General features: G+C 40.0%; 1 protein-coding gene across 2 annotated transcripts; it reads right to left on the reverse strand.

Annotated features, from left to right (window-relative positions):
- Nucleotides 1–1480: 1480 nt before the first annotated feature.
- On the reverse strand, nt 1481–17723 carry LOC118774307 (pyruvate dehydrogenase (acetyl-transferring) kinase isozyme 3, mitochondrial). Of its 2 annotated transcripts, none has more exons than XM_036523562.1 (11): nt 17679–17723; nt 13223–13364; nt 12923–12994; nt 10074–10258; nt 9100–9189; nt 8613–8690; nt 6382–6458; nt 5819–5920; nt 3471–3581; nt 3175–3288; nt 1481–2788 (listed from the first exon to the last, which is right to left on the reverse strand). In XM_036523562.1, the coding sequence occupies exons 1-11, from the start codon at nt 17692–17694 to the stop codon at nt 2645–2647; spliced, it is 1131 nt and encodes a 376-aa protein (XP_036379455.1). In that variant the 5' UTR covers nt 17695–17723; the 3' UTR covers nt 1481–2644. The 2 variants fall into 2 exon arrangements, with proteins under 2 accessions (XP_036379455.1, XP_036379453.1); XM_036523560.1 differs by lacking the exon at nt 17679–17723 and adding an exon at nt 17216–17575.
- Between the last annotated feature and the right edge of the window lie 2688 nt (nt 17724–20411).

Genomic DNA, 20411 nt, shown 5'->3' on the forward strand with positions numbered 1-20411 from the left:
TGGAGGGACATCACTTTGCCAAAATGAAAGCAACACCTCACTAATAGCTGTGAGCGAAAAAAGTCATAGTCTACTTTTTACAGGTTTTAAAAAATTATATGATAATGATGCAGAGCATATGGTTATGAATTGAAAAAAATCACCCTAATAATGCAGCCAAATAGAAGAAAAAATTATGAACCGACTTCACTTTAATGTATATTAGTGAGTAGTTTAATGATTGCAATAGTTCATTGATGTCTGATTGACTTAATCCTATTTTCCTTCTCAAGAGAGCATTTATCATCTGAATGGAGACAATTACTGACCAGAGCAGTGCCAAAGCTTAATCATCGATCCATATCAAAGCGACAATGTCAATGCCATACAGGGCCATCCTCCCGAGAGCCACACAGTAGATTTACATAGACAACAGGGGAAAGAGCTGGCTCTAATTTGGCTGAGACTAGGGTGAATAAGCCTCTAGTAATAGCTGTGTATTAACACCCATAATTATTTTCTGCAGAACCTGGGGTTTAAAACCCACATTTTTTTTTACAAAACAGTGAAAGTCTGGTTAAAAAAAATTGACAATGAATGAGCAGAAAGATCATATATACAAGATTTCTTTACCACAGAGTACAGAACATGTGCGTACATTGGGCTTTGTTTTCCAAAATTCAGAAATGCTATTTTTCAGTAAAATCATCTTAACAAGCCAAATCTGGAGGAATACAGAGTAACACACAGAGCAACCGCCTTAGGAACAGCATGTCAACAATAAACATGTTACTGATACTGAGTCTTTGAGAACAGGCACATGGGTAGGCATCCCTTGCATTACAGAGTTTCTGCCAAAATCCATCTTACAGATGAGCTCATCAAACATTTTATGTTCAAATAATGATTTTTTTTTTACAAAGCTATACTTAAGCCACATCTACATACTATTTTAAGAATAGATATACCATCACAAAATATGCCTGGATACAATACCAACTTCAGATGCATGGGCATCACAGAAAAGTGCAAGAAGAAAGGTGGCATTCATCTGACAGTTAAAAAATTCTGTGCTTGATCAATAAATCAAGCAAAGACACATGGCCTGATCAGAGAAATGCCACAACTTTCACACCAAAAACCAAACATAAAGGTGCAAAACTGTTCTTTGCAGACAGCTGGAAGACATTGGAAGGAAGACCTTTGAAGATTGACACAGACATCAATCACGCATGAGGCCAAATGTGTGTACAGCAACTGCACTCATACCATTCCCACTATGTGCATTATATTCATATTAATATATAATATTTAAGAAGATACTAAATATTTTATATTTATTTGTTTAATCTCATGGAGAGAATGAATAACCATTTATTCCAAATATAAAACCAACCACAGTTTTTCAAAAGCCAAAATAATACCAGTCTTAGTGCAAAATTTATCAAAAATATGTAACTGTAAATCAAATTCAATGGAAAATTGAATATCTTAGGGCTCCTTATCAACAACAAATATTAGAGGAAACTCAGATATTCCTGGAATAGTACAAAAATGGCAGGGAAGTTTGTTTTAATGTCTTATCTAAGAAGGTTTTTGTTACTTTCCACCCATTTATGCAGCTTGGGCATTTACTAAAGCTTTTGACAAACAGTAGCTTGCACTATTCATTCACAACGTTTATCTGAATTCTGACTGCCCTGGTTCAATGTATGGTCATAATGGAGGCTGACCTACTTGATTCACCATTTGGCCATAATCGAGTCCGAACATCCTATTTCACTGTGTGGTCAAAACAGTATATTTAGTAAATAACTGGGCAATTAAATAGATTTGATGTTCCAATCCAAGACTGTGCATATCACAGAAGTTGCTTTATAACATGGTATTATGGGGAACCTGAACACAAAACAGACAGAAAATTCTAGTTAATTCATATATTTTGTATTTTTGCGTAGTCCCAAAAAATATGTTATTAAAATGTCCCTTTTATTTGATAATACTGCACAAAATGGATGGGGCAGTGGAAACCATATCTCCTAAAGAATCAAGTAACAAGCAGAACAGTATGCATTTTACACCGCCAATCATTCCTGAGGTTGCAGCTCTAAATCCCCAATATTGTCTTTACTCAATATATAACTTTTCAGGTGCAGAAACACTCTGGTAAACACCACTGAAGAGGATATGATTTCACTTTCTGCCATCTCTAAAACCTGCCCTACTGTGTGAGTTTCCACAACAAAAATAAACCCTTCTGGTTTCCCTGTAAAAATGCCCTACAGATGAAACACTTAACAGACCAAAGACACAGCACCCTGTCTTTGTGAGAATGTATGCATGCATTTGCTATGCTATGGTTTAGGTCTATTTAGCTTGAACTTGACAAATAATCTGTTTGCAAACTCGATTTTGGGACAGTCCTATTTTTGGTCACTACTGAAACAGTAACAATTCCTCAGTCCTACAAGCGCCCACTAATAGCAACACAGATCGGGTCTTCCTTTTCCCCTCCCCTCCCCGCTGGTTGTCACATAATGTAAAGCCCTCTGTTGATGTGTAGGGACAGGAGACCACTACAACGACTCAATATCAGCATGCAGGCTCACGTTGGCTGGCAGTTGCTGTGGCGACAGGACATGGGCAGATGTGAGAAGCAGAGGAGCTATCGATTGGCCTTATACTTAGATGCATCTCGGGGTTCACTGCTGGGGTTGCTCCAGTCGTCTGCCTCAGGGCCGGTCTGGTAGTGTCGCCAGGCTGACTTGTTGAAGACAGGGAGTCGCTCGAAAGACTCACTGGAGAGAGCCTGCAAGCAGGAACCAATCAGAGTCACAGACAGCCTCACCCTGGTGACAACACATTGTATCGTGCAAGTGAGTCTGAATTTTTGAATCCAGACCATGAAAACATACCATGGGCACTGTGGAGAAAATCCATTTACAAGCATACAGTAATTTTGGACTGATCACAGGGGTCACCAATGGAAACCACAATCAGACACCAGCAACAAAGTCTAGGTTTTCAGCCTTCCTTGGAAACTCTAGACCCAAACTAGCCCAATACAGGCTTGGACCACAGACCCCAAATTAACCAAACTCAGGCCTGAACTAGAGAACCTAAAATAAGAAACGAACATAGCCATGACTTACAGAACTTAAACTAAGCAGAAGCTTGCAAGAAAGCCACACCCACCTTTAGGTAAATAACAGCATCTGTCCCCACCCCCTCCATGGAGTAGAGGTTCAGGTCCCCCTGGAAGTAACGTGCATAGAGTCTGGAAATGGGCAGGCCATGTCCAAACCCAGCCTGAGGACACAGAAAACATGGGTCAAACACCACCCCAAATTTGCACACATATGCATATGTACATGTACACATGTATGCACACACACTAACACACAAACATGATTGGACAAGTTTCAGCCGCTGTCAATCAGTTCCTCACACGACATGAACACAAATGACGGGGGTCAACAGGAGGTGGTTACCAGCGGGGCAGCTCGCGTGGGTTCAAGGCTGGGGGAGGGTGCAGTGGAGTACATGTAGTTGAAGAGGCGGTCAATTTTCCTCAGTGGAACACCTCCGCCCTTGTCACTGATCTAGGGATATGTAGAGAGAAATCATAGATCAATGGCAGCACAATAGTGTGAGGGTCACTTTGAGCCTGGACAAAATCAAAGGTCATCCCAGGGCTGCCTGCTGTAAAGCGTCCGTCACACGAACAGAAAGTAAAGTGTGCAACCTGCTGTAGGATGAGTGGACTTTCTGATGCTGTCTAACAGTTCTGCCTAGGCAAACTCAGGGGAAGCTTGGGACGTTTCAAAGCTGTTTTTCTCATCCTTTTGAAGACAGCAACTACACCTCCCCAAAAGACGAAATGGAGCATAACCTAAAATGCAAATACTGACACTGTTTTTGTGTATGTATCTGTGTCCATAATGAGCAACCAATGTGTGTTTCTCTCAGTCAGCAGCAAAGACAAAAAATGCCTGGGCCCCTTGTATTAGTAATCATTGTCAGGTCCAAACCAGATTGTGGAGGCCAGTAACCATCTTCCATGTCTGTGCTTCTACTATATCATGGATATCTATGGTTGTATCTATGGCATGCTTAAACTATCATTACTGTACTTATCTGCATGAATCCTTACAGTTTCAAACCACACTACCAACCTCACCTTTTCAACAGCTCTTTACTGCTGAGTCAACTGATAATCCTGGATAATCCACACTGTTTGATAGCATCACAGCGACAAGGTGTTAAACCAGGGATTGATAAAGATTAACTGGATAACAAACCACAGGTTTTCACTGAGATTCAAGTACAGAGACTGAGATGACCACTGAAAAATGTTGATTTTGTGGTCATGTAATCATTTGATTGTGGATGTTGATGTGCACGTGGGGTCACCAAGTGGCCACCAAGTGTCAACAAGTTTCAACATCCTGACAAAGACAACCAGGTTTTTGGCTAAAATGTCATGGTAGTTGGAAGAGTTCATGATGCTGCTGACGTTCACAATGGCCTCAGGACCAGGGGAGGCAAACATCCCTATAACATCAGATTCACTACAATGTCTTGTATTACAGTAGGTTCTTTTCTGCATATGCATCCTCCTTTTGATGCCAAATCCACTGCTAGTATGCATAGCCAAAGAGCTCTATTTCCATCTCATCTGAGCATAGTACCCAATTCCTGGCAACGCTTCCAGCCTGTTGGCATGGAAGTGGTGTCTAATTGTATATTTGGACATTTGATGACCCAAAGATGCAACCAAGTTCTGAAATTTTCCACCTGTGGCTTTGGATTATTCTTTGCCTCCCTAACCATGGTCCTCACTCTGCCACTGTTTCAGTTCCTTTAAACATCTGAATTATTGTCATAATAGCAGAAAGTGGAACATTTCATTTTCATTTATTTTTTGTACCCATTACTGAATTTATAAATGTCAACAGCCATTTGTCTCTTTTGGTTTGTGAGATCTTTGCCCTTATCCATGATGGTGGATGAGAAATGGATTTTGGATGCATGTTAACTCATTTTTACACCCCATTGAAATAGAAATCCATGGAAGGTCACAGCAAAGTTTCTTAAGACTGAGATGAATGTGAAAAGTATAGTTCTAATATAGACTGAAATTTTGTTGAAAGAACAACATGGTCATTTTTGTAAAAAAAAAATTTGCTTGTGTTGCTTGTGTTGTGCATTCCATATTGTACATTTTGTTGATTTTGCTTATCTTCTTTGGTTATACTACTATACTTTGTAACTGTACTATACAGGAAAAATTGCTGACATATGGTTCACCTTGCCATACCTTACCTATTGTATTTACTTGTACCGTAACATGCCAGCTCTGTTCAACTTTGCACTTTGTACACACATGTAACACAGTACATGCCTAGCCTGACATAATATTTGCTCTGCTTCATTAAAATTACAACAGAATGCTATAAGCCAAAACATTCAAATACTTTTCAATTGCTAAAATTCTATTATTCTACAAAAAGGACTTTCACATGCACCCAAAGATCCTCCTGACACTTACCATGGCATTTATGAACGAAAACACATAAAACAATTTTACAAATGTAACCTAATAAGTTGAATACCTTATGAGTTCATACATGTATCTGGCATTGGCAAATTACAGCTATAATATGCACAGTGGATCCTATGGTTACAAAAAATGTATCCCTCTGATAAAAAGAAATAAAAAACACTTGACACCTATGACATGAGGAATGTATTCCTGATAGAGGATAGTGGCCAGTGGGAGTCTATCTCTGTTTACAGGCAGTCCATTCCTAATGGAGGACAGTAACTGGTCACTGACCTTTATGGAGAGGTCTTCCTTTCCCAGAGTCACCAGTGCTGTCACTGGAGGCAAACCCTCCAACTTGTCATCATACAGCTCCACAGTGGCCCGCATAGAGTTCTACAAGTATAAAGCATAAAGATAAAAATCATTACATTTACATTTATTCATTTGGCAGATGCTTTTATCCAAAGCGACTTACAAGTGAGGTACAATAAAACACAAGTGAAAAACCATACAGAGTCAACAATATTAGAAGTACTGCATGACAGAGTTCCAAAGGTTGGCCAGACGAGGTACCAACTAGCAGGTAAAGCTAGCGAGTCTGTTAAGCCATTACAACCAAATGCCCAATTGCGACATTGAGAATTATGTGATCATAGCACTAAAGGCTTGAGTGCCGACTATAGTTACTTTAACTACACACATTCCATTTCAACACATTCAAACTTCATGTTGTTACATCTGATGTGATACACCTGTACTAGGCCAAAGGGGTCCTTGATCAACTCTGAGTTCATATATTATGTCGAATAAGACATGCTTTGAAGAGCTGAAAGAGCATATGGATGAAGTCTCACCTTGAAGAGCTCAAACAACATATGAAACAGGTGAGATGGTACATACACCGTCTGGATGGGCTTGTTGGGTGCCTTTGCTGAAAAACATGGAGATATACACTGATTCTGAGTCTTCACCAGCCACCTAACACAGTCATACTGCATTAACAGTGACAAGCAGACCTTTGCTTATCATGAAAACATGTCACTGTCTTGGAGACTCTCTCTTTGCATTAAAATTCAAATCCCTCTGTTTATTAATGCAAAGGCTTCTTTGTTTATTGATCATGTCACTTGAATCAGAGGACTGATGCACTTCCCAAATAACAAGTGAATCTAGAGAGACACCTTTCACTGTTTGAAAAATGCTTTCTAGTGTCAGTGAGACGTTTACCTTGAGCTGCTTTCCATAATAACATCCTCTCTCTATTGATATATGTTAATTAAGTTGAAGTATAATTATTGGACTCATATTAAATACTCCAGTTAAATCCCCTTAGCATTCTTCCTTAGACTAAAGCAGTACAATGCCTTTTCCTGAGCTCCACACTGTCCAATGACTGGTCCCTGCTCTGGGGTCTTTGACTGGACTGTCACCCTCATATTGCCAGGACATCTTGTAGAAACTCTGACAAGGACATTTTCTTTGAGGGACTGAAATTTGAAGGGTCAATTTTCCATCACAGCAAACAAGTCAACCATACTTCCCACTCTCCTCTAACTGGTCAACTGCACTTCCTTATCCTCTAAGAATCATCGAGTCAGAAGGTCTAGGTCTCTAGATGGATGAGGTGAACTCCAGAGAGACAGAGTGAACCTAGGGCAGATTGAACACTAAATAGAGTCCACTCCAGACACACTGTCTAGTCCTGAAACCCTTTTCAGGACAGCAACGTGGCTTTGAGCCAATTCATGGACTAAAACCCATATAAGGTTACTTGCATGCCATACATCTATGTAAAAATGCAGCCAATGTGATAACTCTCCTCAATAAATTTCCTCTATGCTTGGTATAAAAAAAAACAAAACCAAACACAACTTCCACGAAACCAAGTCATTTAACATAACTAATGGAACTACAAGAACTACAGTCCAGATTCAAGACCCAAGATGAACCTAACTGCAATGGCAGTTGAGAGCCATGTGAGTAATCACAGAACTATTACCTTGAAAGAATGAGCCTATTGGAGTGTAGCTAATCTCAATGAACGTGTGTTATGTGTAGAAATATCCCGCCCAACCAAGAGTCAGATTAAAGTCTCCGGGCATGACAGGAAAAATCTGACCCCTGGTTTCTCATCTTCTCAGATCTCTACCCATACAAATTGAATTAACTCAAAACAGCTGAGCACAGCAAACTGCTGCTATTGTGGTCATGGTTTCATTCTTTTATTTTGAAAACTGTTCAGTTTTCCTCTTAGCAATGCCAGGAAAAGGAGTTTCACATCAATCTTTTAAATGACTTATTCTGAAGAATGTCCTTGCAGGATTTACACTGGGGTCCAAAATTATTGGGACACTCACTTTTTTTTCTGAAAACCCACAATATTTTTGCTGCATATTCCATCAGACATTGGGAAAGTCATATTTATGTCAGTGTCAATTTCAGCTTCATCTTCTGTGATCATGTTCCAACCTTGTTAGGTTTATATAGGCTTCAGTATGAGTGTTCGCCACACCATAAATTAGGTTTGAGTGATAAAACTAATAGCTACAGGGACACATCCACACTTAACCACAAAATGCCCAGGTGTCCCAATAATTTTGGACCCTAGTTTATATGTGATGGTGTGGTTTCTGAGGCTAGGAGGTCAGTATGTGTGTGATGATATGTTATCAGGGTTAGACAAGATTATGTGTGTGAAGGTCTAGACTCTTGTCTGGACTCTGGACTCTTGACTTAGGAGGTCAGCATGTATGTATGATGGTCTGGTCTCTCAGGGTTCGTTAACTGAGTGGAGTCCGACCTAGTCTGGAATCTCAGATAGGAGCCTGGTAGCATCACAGGCCCTAGAGTGTTAATGCAACTGCAGTATTTCACTGTTCGGAGCAAACTCTATATCACAGTGTATTGAGTTCAGTCCTGAGCAGACGCAGAGGTATCTGGGCCTATGCACCCGGCTTTTAATGGAGTCAGTGACTAGGTAGGAACTGGAGTCACCTTGTGTTAACTTGTTGCTAATTAAACGGTATTTTAACACTGGACGAAGTGGATGCCCACGGCATGATACTAGTCAGCCATACTCTCTTACCATTGAACTCTTGGATCTTCAGCTCAGGAGCAACCATGTAGTACTGTTCGCAAAGCATCTTGGCTGTCTCATAGGCATCTGAGAAATGAAAGAGTTACAGAACATGAGAAAATACAGTGATATTGCAAACTTCCATGGACACACAACAGGACATCCTAAATACGGCCACAATTTCACTCCTTAATGACAGGAGAAAAGACCCAGTAAAGGATCTTTCATTACCAAGTTGGCCAACCCCCAAAGTATTTCTCTTTGATGCTTTGCAGGAGGTAACTAGATGGAACACGTTTTACAATATCACGATCACATATTCATATTGACATAGGAGCAAAACTCCTACGTTACAACTATTTGTATAGTTTGAAATCTTTAAACTTATGAATTCATTCCTTACATGAGAAACCACTGCAAAAAGGAGACAGGCAAGACAGGGAATGTACACCATCTCTTCTGCGGCGCTACCTGAAAGAGTGTCAATCACACTCACCTGTCACGACCTCCACCACGCTGCAATTGGGGTCGATGCTGCCAATATGTTTGGGGTGTGCAGGGTTTGTATCATTGCCAAACAGGAGAGCTGCAATACAAGGCGGCTCATGAGATATGCTATCACAAGTACAGAGAACTCTCATCAGATCACCTCAAACAACTATAGATTAGTGCAGGCAAAAAAACAATACGTGTTACAATGTGCTTAAAATGGAAAACAAAATGTGAACATAGCTAGCTACCATCAAATCCCTATCAAACTAATAACTTGGTAACTGAGTTAGATACAACACCAACTACAGTATCTTGATATTTAAATATTTGGCTCTGTGCGAGTGTAAGTTACCTTCCATTTGAATTTTCAGGTTAGACACATCTTGTGTTTTCCACTACCGGCTAAGCTATGGAGTTTTAAATGTCTATGTATTACGCAGTACTTTGCTCTTGCTAACACTGCTGGCCAAGTGCAGTATGCAAGACAAGAAACTGTGCGACCAAATTCTCTGATACATGAGCTTGAGTTTCTTGTTGATAAGATTTTAACAATCCCTTTGGGGAATAGGTGTATCCTCCTAATGCTGTCTAAGTAATCATAGATCATAGGCACTCACCCAAGTGCTACAGCAATGAGGGGACCTGGCCAACCTACCCTCCCCTATGCACTCATGTAGGCTCCTGGTCCTTTTCAGCAAATGATTTGCCTGGTTTTGAACCCATGCCATAGGGCTCAGCCCGCACTTAAAACGGGCACTTTTACAACAATGACTGGAGGCAGATACCGTAATGTATATATATATATATATATATATATGTTGATAGTGGTGGACATCATTTTCTGTGTGACTAATCCTTGACTCTGGGACTACAAGGTTTTGTTAAAGAATGTTTGAAAAAGATTGTAAACACATTATTGGTACGGAAACTCAATGTCACTGTTGGCTATTGGCTATGATATTCCTGCTGATGACCTACTATGCTGGTTGATGAGCATCCGAAACGATATCCGGTTGGTGTAGAACCGGTCAAGAAAGTACTGGATGTTGCTGCTGATGAATGGGTCGAAGCCAAATTTCTCTTTATACTCTATCACACCCTGGGCCATGGTAGGTACGACATCATTGTGCCGGTTCCGGATCTTGATCAAAACTTCCAGGAAACTGTAACACAGAAAGGGGTGCTGCAATTTAGGGGAGGTATTTCATGTTATGACAACATCGGGACAACAGTATTACTCATCTTATAAAAGCCAATCAGAGACTAAGGAAGGTGGCAGAGACTTTAAAAAAGTGTTTTTTTATTTTTATGACCCCATCAAATGTTCAAATGTTAATCTTCTCAACTCTCTCAATACAGTCTTTAGACCGCAGACCATCACGGTACCTTCTGCTTGTTAATCATATCAATTACTTTCTAAGCAGATACCATTACCCACATTTTGTAACTCAATAACACTGTTGGATTTTATGTTGATTTTATGTATGCAGTTAAAACACTTTGCTAAAAGATAACACAATAATGTTCTGCAAGGGAAGCAAAATCATAGCCTTGCACAGTTCATAGTTCTACTGCACCCCCGGGTATCACCCTTATGCAACTGGTAGGATTGAACTTTATATGTAAGTATAACAGTACAACAACGAATTGTGAATATACTCAAGTAGCAAACACAATTCAAAGTTAAGAACGAATGACAGAAAAGAAACCAGAAAAACAACCATGCTGGTTAAAAGAACACAGCTTCAAGTGGAGAGAACATAAAAATACTACAAATTCACAGAGTGTGAAACAATAATACTAAATCCCTTCTCCAAATCTCACCAGGTCCTGACTTAAGAAATTGCTGAACAAACAGAATAAGACAGAACAAATAGGCTTTTCCTCCTTTGAAAATCTCAACATGATAGACGAAAACAGATTTTTGTTGTCATCAAAACTGTATCAGATTACAGAGGTTTTCCCTCAATCTACCAAAACTGTGTCAGCACTTTTTCTCTGGCACAACAACTGAGTGTTCAGGGCAGACAGGTGTTTGACAAAGAAATAAAAATTTAACTCTCACAGCTTCTGTGAAGGTTGAGTGTGGCACAGAGAGACCATGTGTTTCTTTCACCCTAAATTTACACAAAGAGGGAGCCATGTCAAAGGTCTAATGAACTTATGAACTGACATTCTGAAGGTACTCTTGCCATTCTCTTATAATCAGCCTTAAATTCATGCCTGCCATTTGCCTGCAATCAACAATAAGAGCTTAGTCTTGCCATCCACACTAAGAGAAAAGGTTAAAACAGTGAGCCCGACACTGGATAAAATCATGGCGGTCCCAAGTCACAGAGGTGTGGCTGGGACTCTCTTTGTCCCAATATTTAGGTTGAGATGATAACCTCATGAAAATTTAAAACATGCTCTTATAAAACACTCAAACTTTGAGAGTGGAGAATCTTTCCCAGAGAATCAGACTCTGGGGGTTGGTTAATGTATCTCATTTGTTCATCTATTAAGCCACGCATAACAAATAACAAACTTCCATAATTTACATATCGCGCATGTAAGGTGTATGCAAATGTCACTACCCACCAATTAGGCTAGCTACCTGGCCTACTCCTCAACAACCACGAAAATTCAGAATAAAAGACAGAGTAACCATAAGAGACTGTAAGTACCAGCATAAATGGAAAAAAACTACACTTGGACTTGGACTGTGCCTCTTATGACAGTTTGGAAAAGATTTTTTGCAAAGTCTCCAGAAAAGAGTATTTTTCATAGACGTAAGACTGATGTGAAACACCACACAAGTGGGAGACAATGTGAACTGAGCTGTGAAAGTGACACTCTTGCCTGCGACTATGCAGTTAAAGTCTATGCATTTGTTGTCTGCATTTTTTAAAATCAAAGCTTTAGTACTATTTAAGATGGACTCCCCCAAGGACTATCATTCCATTCTCAGGACAAGCATTCAGATGCTTTCAGGATACTTTAGAAAAGCTAAATATTCTAATGCCAGACCAAAATTACCTGCATTCTTTGTCCCTTCCCTTCAACATTGGTGTTCTCTTTCCAGTGTCCACCATTAAATACTCATCAATTTAGCAGAGGTGTTTATCCAAAGCTTCTTACAGTCTGCAAGCCATTTACTGCATGCTTATCCAGGAAAACACCAGCTGTGGACCTTGGCAGGAGACTGCATTTCCCACAACCACATCTCCATAACCACAACTTCATTCTACAGCACTAAAAACTGCTCTGCACTGGTGATCCTAACACACCTACATCTGTCTGACCTGCTCACACCACCCAATGTCTTCGAGGTTCTGATGTATCATGCAATGATCTGCTTCCAGTCTGCAGCCAGCTGGGCTGAAGACCTGAAAATTTATATAATAGTGATGCAACACTTCCCTGAGCTCAATGCCATAGGCAATAAAAACAATAATTTACATCACCTAGCAACTGGCACTATGTCACAGCAAAAAGCTACTGTATAAGTAATTCCTCGTTTCTACTCACAAGCATCCTCCTGCACTTAAACATGGCCATGGTAAAAATGCCATATATGCAAAGCTATAACTTTATTTTAGATTTTTATACACACTGGTGTCTTTTCTGCACTTACTAACTCGCTAGCTGGCTGGATGGCAAACATGTGGACAGAAGATAGACAACATTCTTATGTTACAGACCAAATGATACAAACAACCTATATATAAGTGGTTTAAGTCACAAAACATGATAATTACATAATGAGAACATTTCATTACCTTGAAGGTTATATCGAAGATAAACATAAAAGGTCACAACAGGTCATGACAGACTGCCCCACTTACTCGTTCAGGGTGTGGGCATCCTCCGGCCCTCTGTTCTCATAACCCAGCAGCTCCACAAAGCTTTGCATGTACCTGAAATGTACACACAAGACACAATACTCAGTTTACTCAGCACATGTCCAGTGCTTATTCACAGCCACTCCCCTCATGTGTAAATGAAAGGCAAAACTTGCATCACAGTCACAATGCTTATCCATCACCACCCAGCACCAGAAGCTGAACCCATATTTCTCACACCTCCATCCCCTTACCTCTCCTCTCGTCATCTTACACCAAATCCCCCAAAGCTCACACTCTTACCATGCTTGCACCAGTTTGACAGAGGGCTGGCTGAGCAGGTTATCAGGCAGCAGATTGACCTCTCTCATGGTGTTGGCCAGTCGCACAGCCAGCTCCTTCCGCAAGAACATGTAGGAGGTTTTCTCACATGCATTTTCCCGACCTGGGGAACGAGGGCAAGGAGAGGGTGAGAGAAGAAGGAGAAAGAGAGAGAGCAGGAGGAAAAGGATATAGAGATACAGAGAGATATAGGGACAGAGAATGAGGGAGAAAGAGGGATGGAAGAAGAAGAGAGAAGAAGGCTGTGGCCTTTGTTCACATGGAGGAGGCAATCTGTCCATGACAACACACACGTAGGAGAGCCACACTGTTTTGTCAATCACACACACACAACATCTCCTGGAATCTTACAAATTTTCAGAATTCCCTCAGAAGTAAGAACAATTGATTATTTCAATTGAGTGCTCACTTGATTAATGTTTGTTTAATTAAGCACAAACAACCAACGAAACAATCCATAGTATTATTTAGAAAAGTACGGAAGTACCTTACCCTGTATATGCTACTACTTCCATACTTTCTAAAGGGGAGTAAATACAGTTCTCTGTATACAAGAGTGACCACTTAGAAATCTTCAGTGTCATAAATACATACACACTTAAGGCGACTAAGGTGAGTGTGAACAGTATGACATTCATCTCAATTTCCTCAAAACCGTCAAATGTAATATTGTTCAAACTACACACACTCTTCCAGCTGACCCCATTTCACAGAACTACTTGTGTGCTACCAGCCACCTGCTACACTGAGTTGAGGAGAGTGGAGGGGATTTCTCCATCTGTATTATCAGGGGCACCCATGCTGTGCACACAATATAAACAGAGCACAGATTTGCCAGCTTTACTTTTTAAAATTAATATAAAACTATGAACTATTCAGAAAAATACTTTTGGGCTACATCTACTGCAGCAGGAGAGAACAGAAGTCATAAGACCACTGACATGCCACTGTTGGACAGTATCTTTCTCCAAATATAGATATATATATTTACATATTTACACTATAAAGTTTTTTTTGCAATTTTGATATATTGTATTATTCTATTTTAATGGTTTTGCAACATATTTCTCAATATATTACAAATTATTCAATTTCCATATGGATCCCTTGGAAACAACAGGGCCTGGCACTGCAGAACAAATGCTGTCAGATCCCAGTAAATGAAAGGCAAAACAGTAAGTGAAACAGACAAAATCAAACAAGGAAATGAAACACTGGAATGCTATGCTGGCTGCATTTATTTAGGACTGCTAATGGGCCCAACAGGGAGGCTCAGGCTTGATTCATATAGAGATGTACAGGGCATTCCTATGCTATAAAACTCCATTCAAACGATTCAAATCTGGCAAAAAATATTTGAAGAGACATCCAGCTGGGCTATTTCTTACAAAGGGTGGTGTGTTCTTGTCAAGGAAGATTGTACAAAATTACTCAAATAGCAGAGAGAAAAACAGTTAACAGGGTTCATCAAAATATCTTCCAGTACATATACAACCAAAAATACCAAACAATACAAGTCAATCTAAGTACAAAGCATACATTACATACATTTTTAAAAATCTGGAACTCTATGACTTTCACATGGCCGCATAAGTTAGATATCATTTTGCTGAGGTGAAATCCATCAAAATGTATATCAGGATGACAACTAAGATGATTTTATGGGAGGTTTTCCCCCATAGTTCTGATAGCTGCTGGGGTTTGTGAGCTGTCAGCTTCTAATTACAAATATATCCACATTGAACCAAATGCATTTCATGAACTGCAGGCAAAATCAAAATATAGCTTTGGTCACACAACACAAACAAGGGACCAGCCTGCATAAGATTAATATCTGTATGTGTCCTGTATGTGCCTATGAGAAAATTAATTAATATTAAATACACAGGTTTATTGAATGAAAAAAGACAACCAGCCTGGTGAAGGTGAGTGGTGCAAAAACCGCTCCAAAAATTGCTCCAAAGTGCAGTTGTATCCTCCTTCACATTGAGTCTGTCTGTGTATCTATGGATACCAGTAATTCCTTGACCTCATTAAGAGTTAAATGTACTCAGTCACAGAGATAGGATTATGAGGCATTATGAGAGTGTATGTGTGTGTGGTCATCTAAGAGAGAAAGAACGAAGTGAACAGTATTAATCACTATGGGGATGCCATTAATAAGAAGATAACCCTTGCAGTTTCTATTTCCATAAACTGGACTAAATGCAACTGGTGATTCAGTCCCAGGAAACACTGAACTGCAAGCCATACCCAACACTCCGAGTTGGGAAATCAGTGTCGACTGAAAGGATAATGAAGAAAAGGTGTTTGATTAATTTTCTGAGAAAGCCACAGTCACAATGAATGATCTTTACTATCTTCAGAGATTTTTCTTTCACAGTATGTACCAAAGGACTGCACAGTTAATAATATTCCAGTGCAGTATGGTGGAATATAGTAGACATGTGTTACCAAACAATACAATAAAACAGGACAACATTTGCAATTAACAACAGTCAAGTTCAGAAATAAGCCTTTCCATTTCAGATCGCATCCACAGTATGACTCAGTGCAGCTGGAGTACAAAGTGTGACAAATCACAGAGGTGGCATCCTGAACTCAGGGTCCTCTGTAACAGAACACAACACATTCTAATAGGCACATGGTTCCCACCAGCCCTAGGGTCTTTAACCAGATTGGCTAAAGGGATGGAAAACATCTTGGCACAGATTGTCCTTGTGAAAGTTTCCATAAATACAGCACTGTCACACTGACTAGTGAAGTCTTTCCAGCTATGAAACCTGAGCTTTGGAGGATGGTCAGGGGAAGGACAAACTTCTCAGCCATGATTGGCTGCTGGTGGGCACACCCACACCTGAACTTCATACAGGAACCCCCTCACTCAACAGCTCTCACAAAGGCAGTCTACAGAATCCATAGGTACTCAGAGATTCTGTATGATCCACACGTGCTCACATCCTTAAAGGCAGCACATTCTTTCCCCCATAAACGCATCCTAAATTAATGCAACTGGGAAATGTTAAGATCCTCAAGCCTGCCAAAAAGCACCGGGCTATAATTTTAAGATGACCTTATCGCTTGTTCCTAGAATAGCATTCCCTCTCCCTACTTTCCACTGCATCCAAACCCGAGAACCATTCCTCAGAACCACTGATTCTTCCAACTACATAACCATTAAAAACTCAAACGGAGACGCGACTGGGGGCGTGGCAGACGAGCCGCGAAAACAGTTGAGATAAAGAATAATGACCCGCCTCCAGACTGTCTGAACGCATGACTGCGACATGTTTTCCTAAGTCAGTTACAGATGACAGCTGCCTAAAATGCTGATACTGTAGAACACAGTATTAAACTTCACAGAACATACCCTGAGCAAACACGTCGCAAAATTAGGTCCCCTGTGTTCGGTGACAAAGCAGCTTGCTGGTGTTGGTTTCGTACCGCACAGTAAGTCTATCCCTAGAGCAATTTCTCTGCTTTGCATCTACTTTGGCCTAAGCGTTGCACTTCCTCCTTCCTTGTCCACAACAACGATTTCAACGCATAATTTAGCAGAGCTGTATGCACGTAGGTGAAACAGTCTGCTCATTTCCACCTAAAAAGCTGCCAATAATTTAAAACTTTAAAATGCTGAAAACAACAGCACTGGTTCCAGCAAAAGTATTTTTGGAACTGGAACCAGTTCTTGTTCCCCGCTGTCACAGGCTAATCCGCATGTTTTCGCACATTACTCCTGCATTTCACAAATGTTATTTGAATATTTGTCTAATGAATATTCACAATTAATACACAATAAGCGTCGATTAAATGTCAATATTAACATACAGTTTAGAGTAACCGTCTAATCAATGTGCAGACTGTTATGCAGTTTAAAGCTGTTAATTCACATTGTTTATCACATCGCAATGAAAAAACAGCAGCCATCCATAGCTTTAGTCTTACGTGACTTACCAAAATCCAAAAATTGCTTGATAGAGAGCGGCGAAGGAGAGAATCTGGAGTAATATTCTATTTTCGGAGCAACGTTTGTCAACAGGAATTTAAATAACCTCATAATTGAAACTGCAATTAGGTCTGATTTTTTAAAATGCAACTATATAAATAAAGTCGCATGCAACCAAATAATTTTACCTAGCAAGAAAACACGAAAATTAGTGGCCCGTATGCATTCATGACCCTGCCGGAGCTTTTGCTCCTTTGCCAACCGTAGTAAACAGTTGGCTGATGAAACTTATTCTACATTAATTCTTCTGCTTGTTCAGAGGGCTCCCATGTTGCATTGATGCGTTGACACCGTACGTAAGCGAGTTGAAGTCTGCCGTACGTGAGAGTGATGTGGCTGCCCAGCGTTCAAAGCTATTGGCTTACTGTGCCAACGCGGAAGAAAATACGGTATTGTCGTTGGATAATTTACCTGTCTTCACGAACATCCCTGTGCGTGTACCAGTCAGTTGACACTTCGGTGTGGGGAGAATGGGATGTGCTTGAAGTATTTTCGCCTAAAGTATATAAAGTATAACAGCCTTTAGGCGATGACTTTGTATTTTATGACCATTATATAAGATCATGAAGTCTATTTTTGCATGTTACTGTCATCACTTCTAATCTGCGTGCGAGGAATGGTGCGAGCTCCTTGAACAATGATGTTTGTTTGCACTAACGGTAAAAATAAATGTGGGGGCTTCAAATAGCGATGCAAACGGCCTTGTACTATAGCTCTGTTTTCCCTTTACTCCGTTTGTAGTCGTAGCATGGACGTGCTCATGCAGAAGGGAACTATCGAACGATCGAGTAGAGGTCTATATCAACTTCCTTCAGACAATCAAAGAAATGTTATTTTTGTCGATATTTTTTCTCACAGCGGTGTCTTTGCAGAAATAAGATTGCATGTGCAAGGCTATAGGCTACTCTAACTCGATTCCCGTTGTAAGAAACCTGCCAGTGTATTATTGTTTTTTAAAACTTGATTACACAACCGTAGACATTGTGTGGGCGTGAAACGCACTCCCGAGTTCCGCCACAGTATGGCGCATCAAAACAATAGGTCTTTAAAAGAACAACTCTGGGTTTCTTTGAAACCTCAGCCAGTTGCAATCATTAATGTAAAATAGTTCATTCCAAAACGACACACCTTTTTATGTCAAGAGGTGAATTAAAGTATGAAAACAGCTGATGGAATAACAAACAGAAAAATAGCACGCGAAGGCACTAAAATAGAAAGTAAATGCAAAAACACGTAATTGTTTTTTTTTTTTTTTTTTTTTGTAAGTAATGCAAGAAAATAGTCTAAATTACTGAATGTCTGTAGCTCACTCCCACCTCTACTTCTTATTGATTAGTGTAATGGTATCATCCCCTACAGTGACTCTCTTTGGTCACACCTAGGTCTTGCCTTCATTTTCGCCACATCTCAAACACTCCAGCTCAAACTCAAAGAATTCCTGTCTCTCAAAGGTCAGGCCACTTTTTCAAGGTAGTGACTGAACGTGTTATGTTTTATGGAGTTTTATAGCTGAAATTTATTGTTTTTGCACTTATGAGTGTTTTTTTTTTTTTTTTTACAGTTGTGATGAGACAAGGTTTCACATTCCCAGAATGTAGCGCTGGTCTTTGAACTTTGCTGATTTTTCTCCAGGGAACATTATACAGCCATTCATTTCCTTATTGCCTGAAGATTATTTGTGAGAAATACTGATACAGGATATTTGACACCGGGGATCTGCTGAGAAGTATGTCCATAAACACCATTTCCACTAGCTTCAACTCAGTGAGTAGAATAACCTTCCACCACAAGTATTCCCACCTACTCCATCAAGTCCTATGTATCTCTGAGCCAATTATGTATGCATCTTTACATTACATTCATTTAGCAGATGTTCTTATCCAGAGCAACTTCCAGCGGCCTCCAGCACTTCCAGTACACATCTCTACCTAAATCATGTATATGAGAGTCTCTGAATCATGCACATCTAAGTACTATGCTTATGCTTACGGTACTGTACTTAAGCCACTGTATGTGTACCTTTTACACCTAAGCATCTAAATTTGGGAGTCTGTAAGCGTAGCAGCTATAGCTATGCTGTCACGAGGCACCATGTAGCTATGGCTATTCTCAGGGAATGAACTTTTTAATGTTGTGAATATATTATTCGTCTTATGAATATACATAATCAGTTATAGTCAATTAAAAATGATAAGACTTCATCTAAACATTCATCTAAAGAAGTAATTCTAATGGGGACTTAATCTGAAAGGATGTTAAATTTGTAAAGTCAATTTACTGAGTAATCAGACTACATCTTTCATGAACAAATGCATTTATTAACAAACAGTATTTGAATAGGTTTTTATAAGGCATTATGGCCCTGTTTACACTTGGTTTTAAAATGCATCTTAGGCGATTGGATCACAAGTGGACAGGCGAGACACATCGCCATTTACACCTGTGTCTGTCATGCGTCTCCAAGGCATCCAGCTGTGTCTCTCTCTCTTTGTGTACAGATTTCATTATTACATTGTTACGTCAGTCTCTGTCACCAGACAAGTGCTAGATTTGTTTAGCACAGGCTGGCTAAGACAACAAAAATGTTTCAAGAACTAATATACATGTACAGGTTATTCCAACTGTTGAGACTGGCAGGACAAAGTCATTTCCGACTTGCAAAAGAGTGCAGGACAAGACCAAAAAGGACCCAGAAGAGGGAACTGCACTGATGACGTATTATCCTGTTACATCCTTGTCGGGGATGCATCAGGACGCATTAGTGTTTACGCTACAAAAGATATGTGGTCAAATGCGTCCCAGGCCACCTCGGCAAGTGGTTTGAGTGATTAGATCACAATGCGTCTTGGTGATCATTTACACTTGTATTTAGCGCTGCCCTCTTGTGATCCAATCGTCCAAGACATATTTTAAAACCAAGTGTAAACAGGGTCTATGAGAGTATATGTATGTGTGTGTTTATCTAAGAGAGAAAGAAGGATGAGTTAAAGACAGTTTAAGACATTGAGTATATGTCAGATTGAACAGCTATATGCAGTCTTTGTCAGGCTCCCTTCTTGGCTGGGTACAACCTGGAAGTTGCGTGTGGCTTGTCCCTGTCTGCATGCTGGGTAAGGCTAGATCATTGCCCTGGCTCTACAGTGT

Source organism: Megalops cyprinoides, chromosome 3, assembly GCF_013368585.1.
Source record: "Megalops cyprinoides isolate fMegCyp1 chromosome 3, fMegCyp1.pri, whole genome shotgun sequence".
Lineage (NCBI taxonomy): Eukaryota > Metazoa > Chordata > Actinopteri > Elopiformes > Megalopidae > Megalops > Megalops cyprinoides.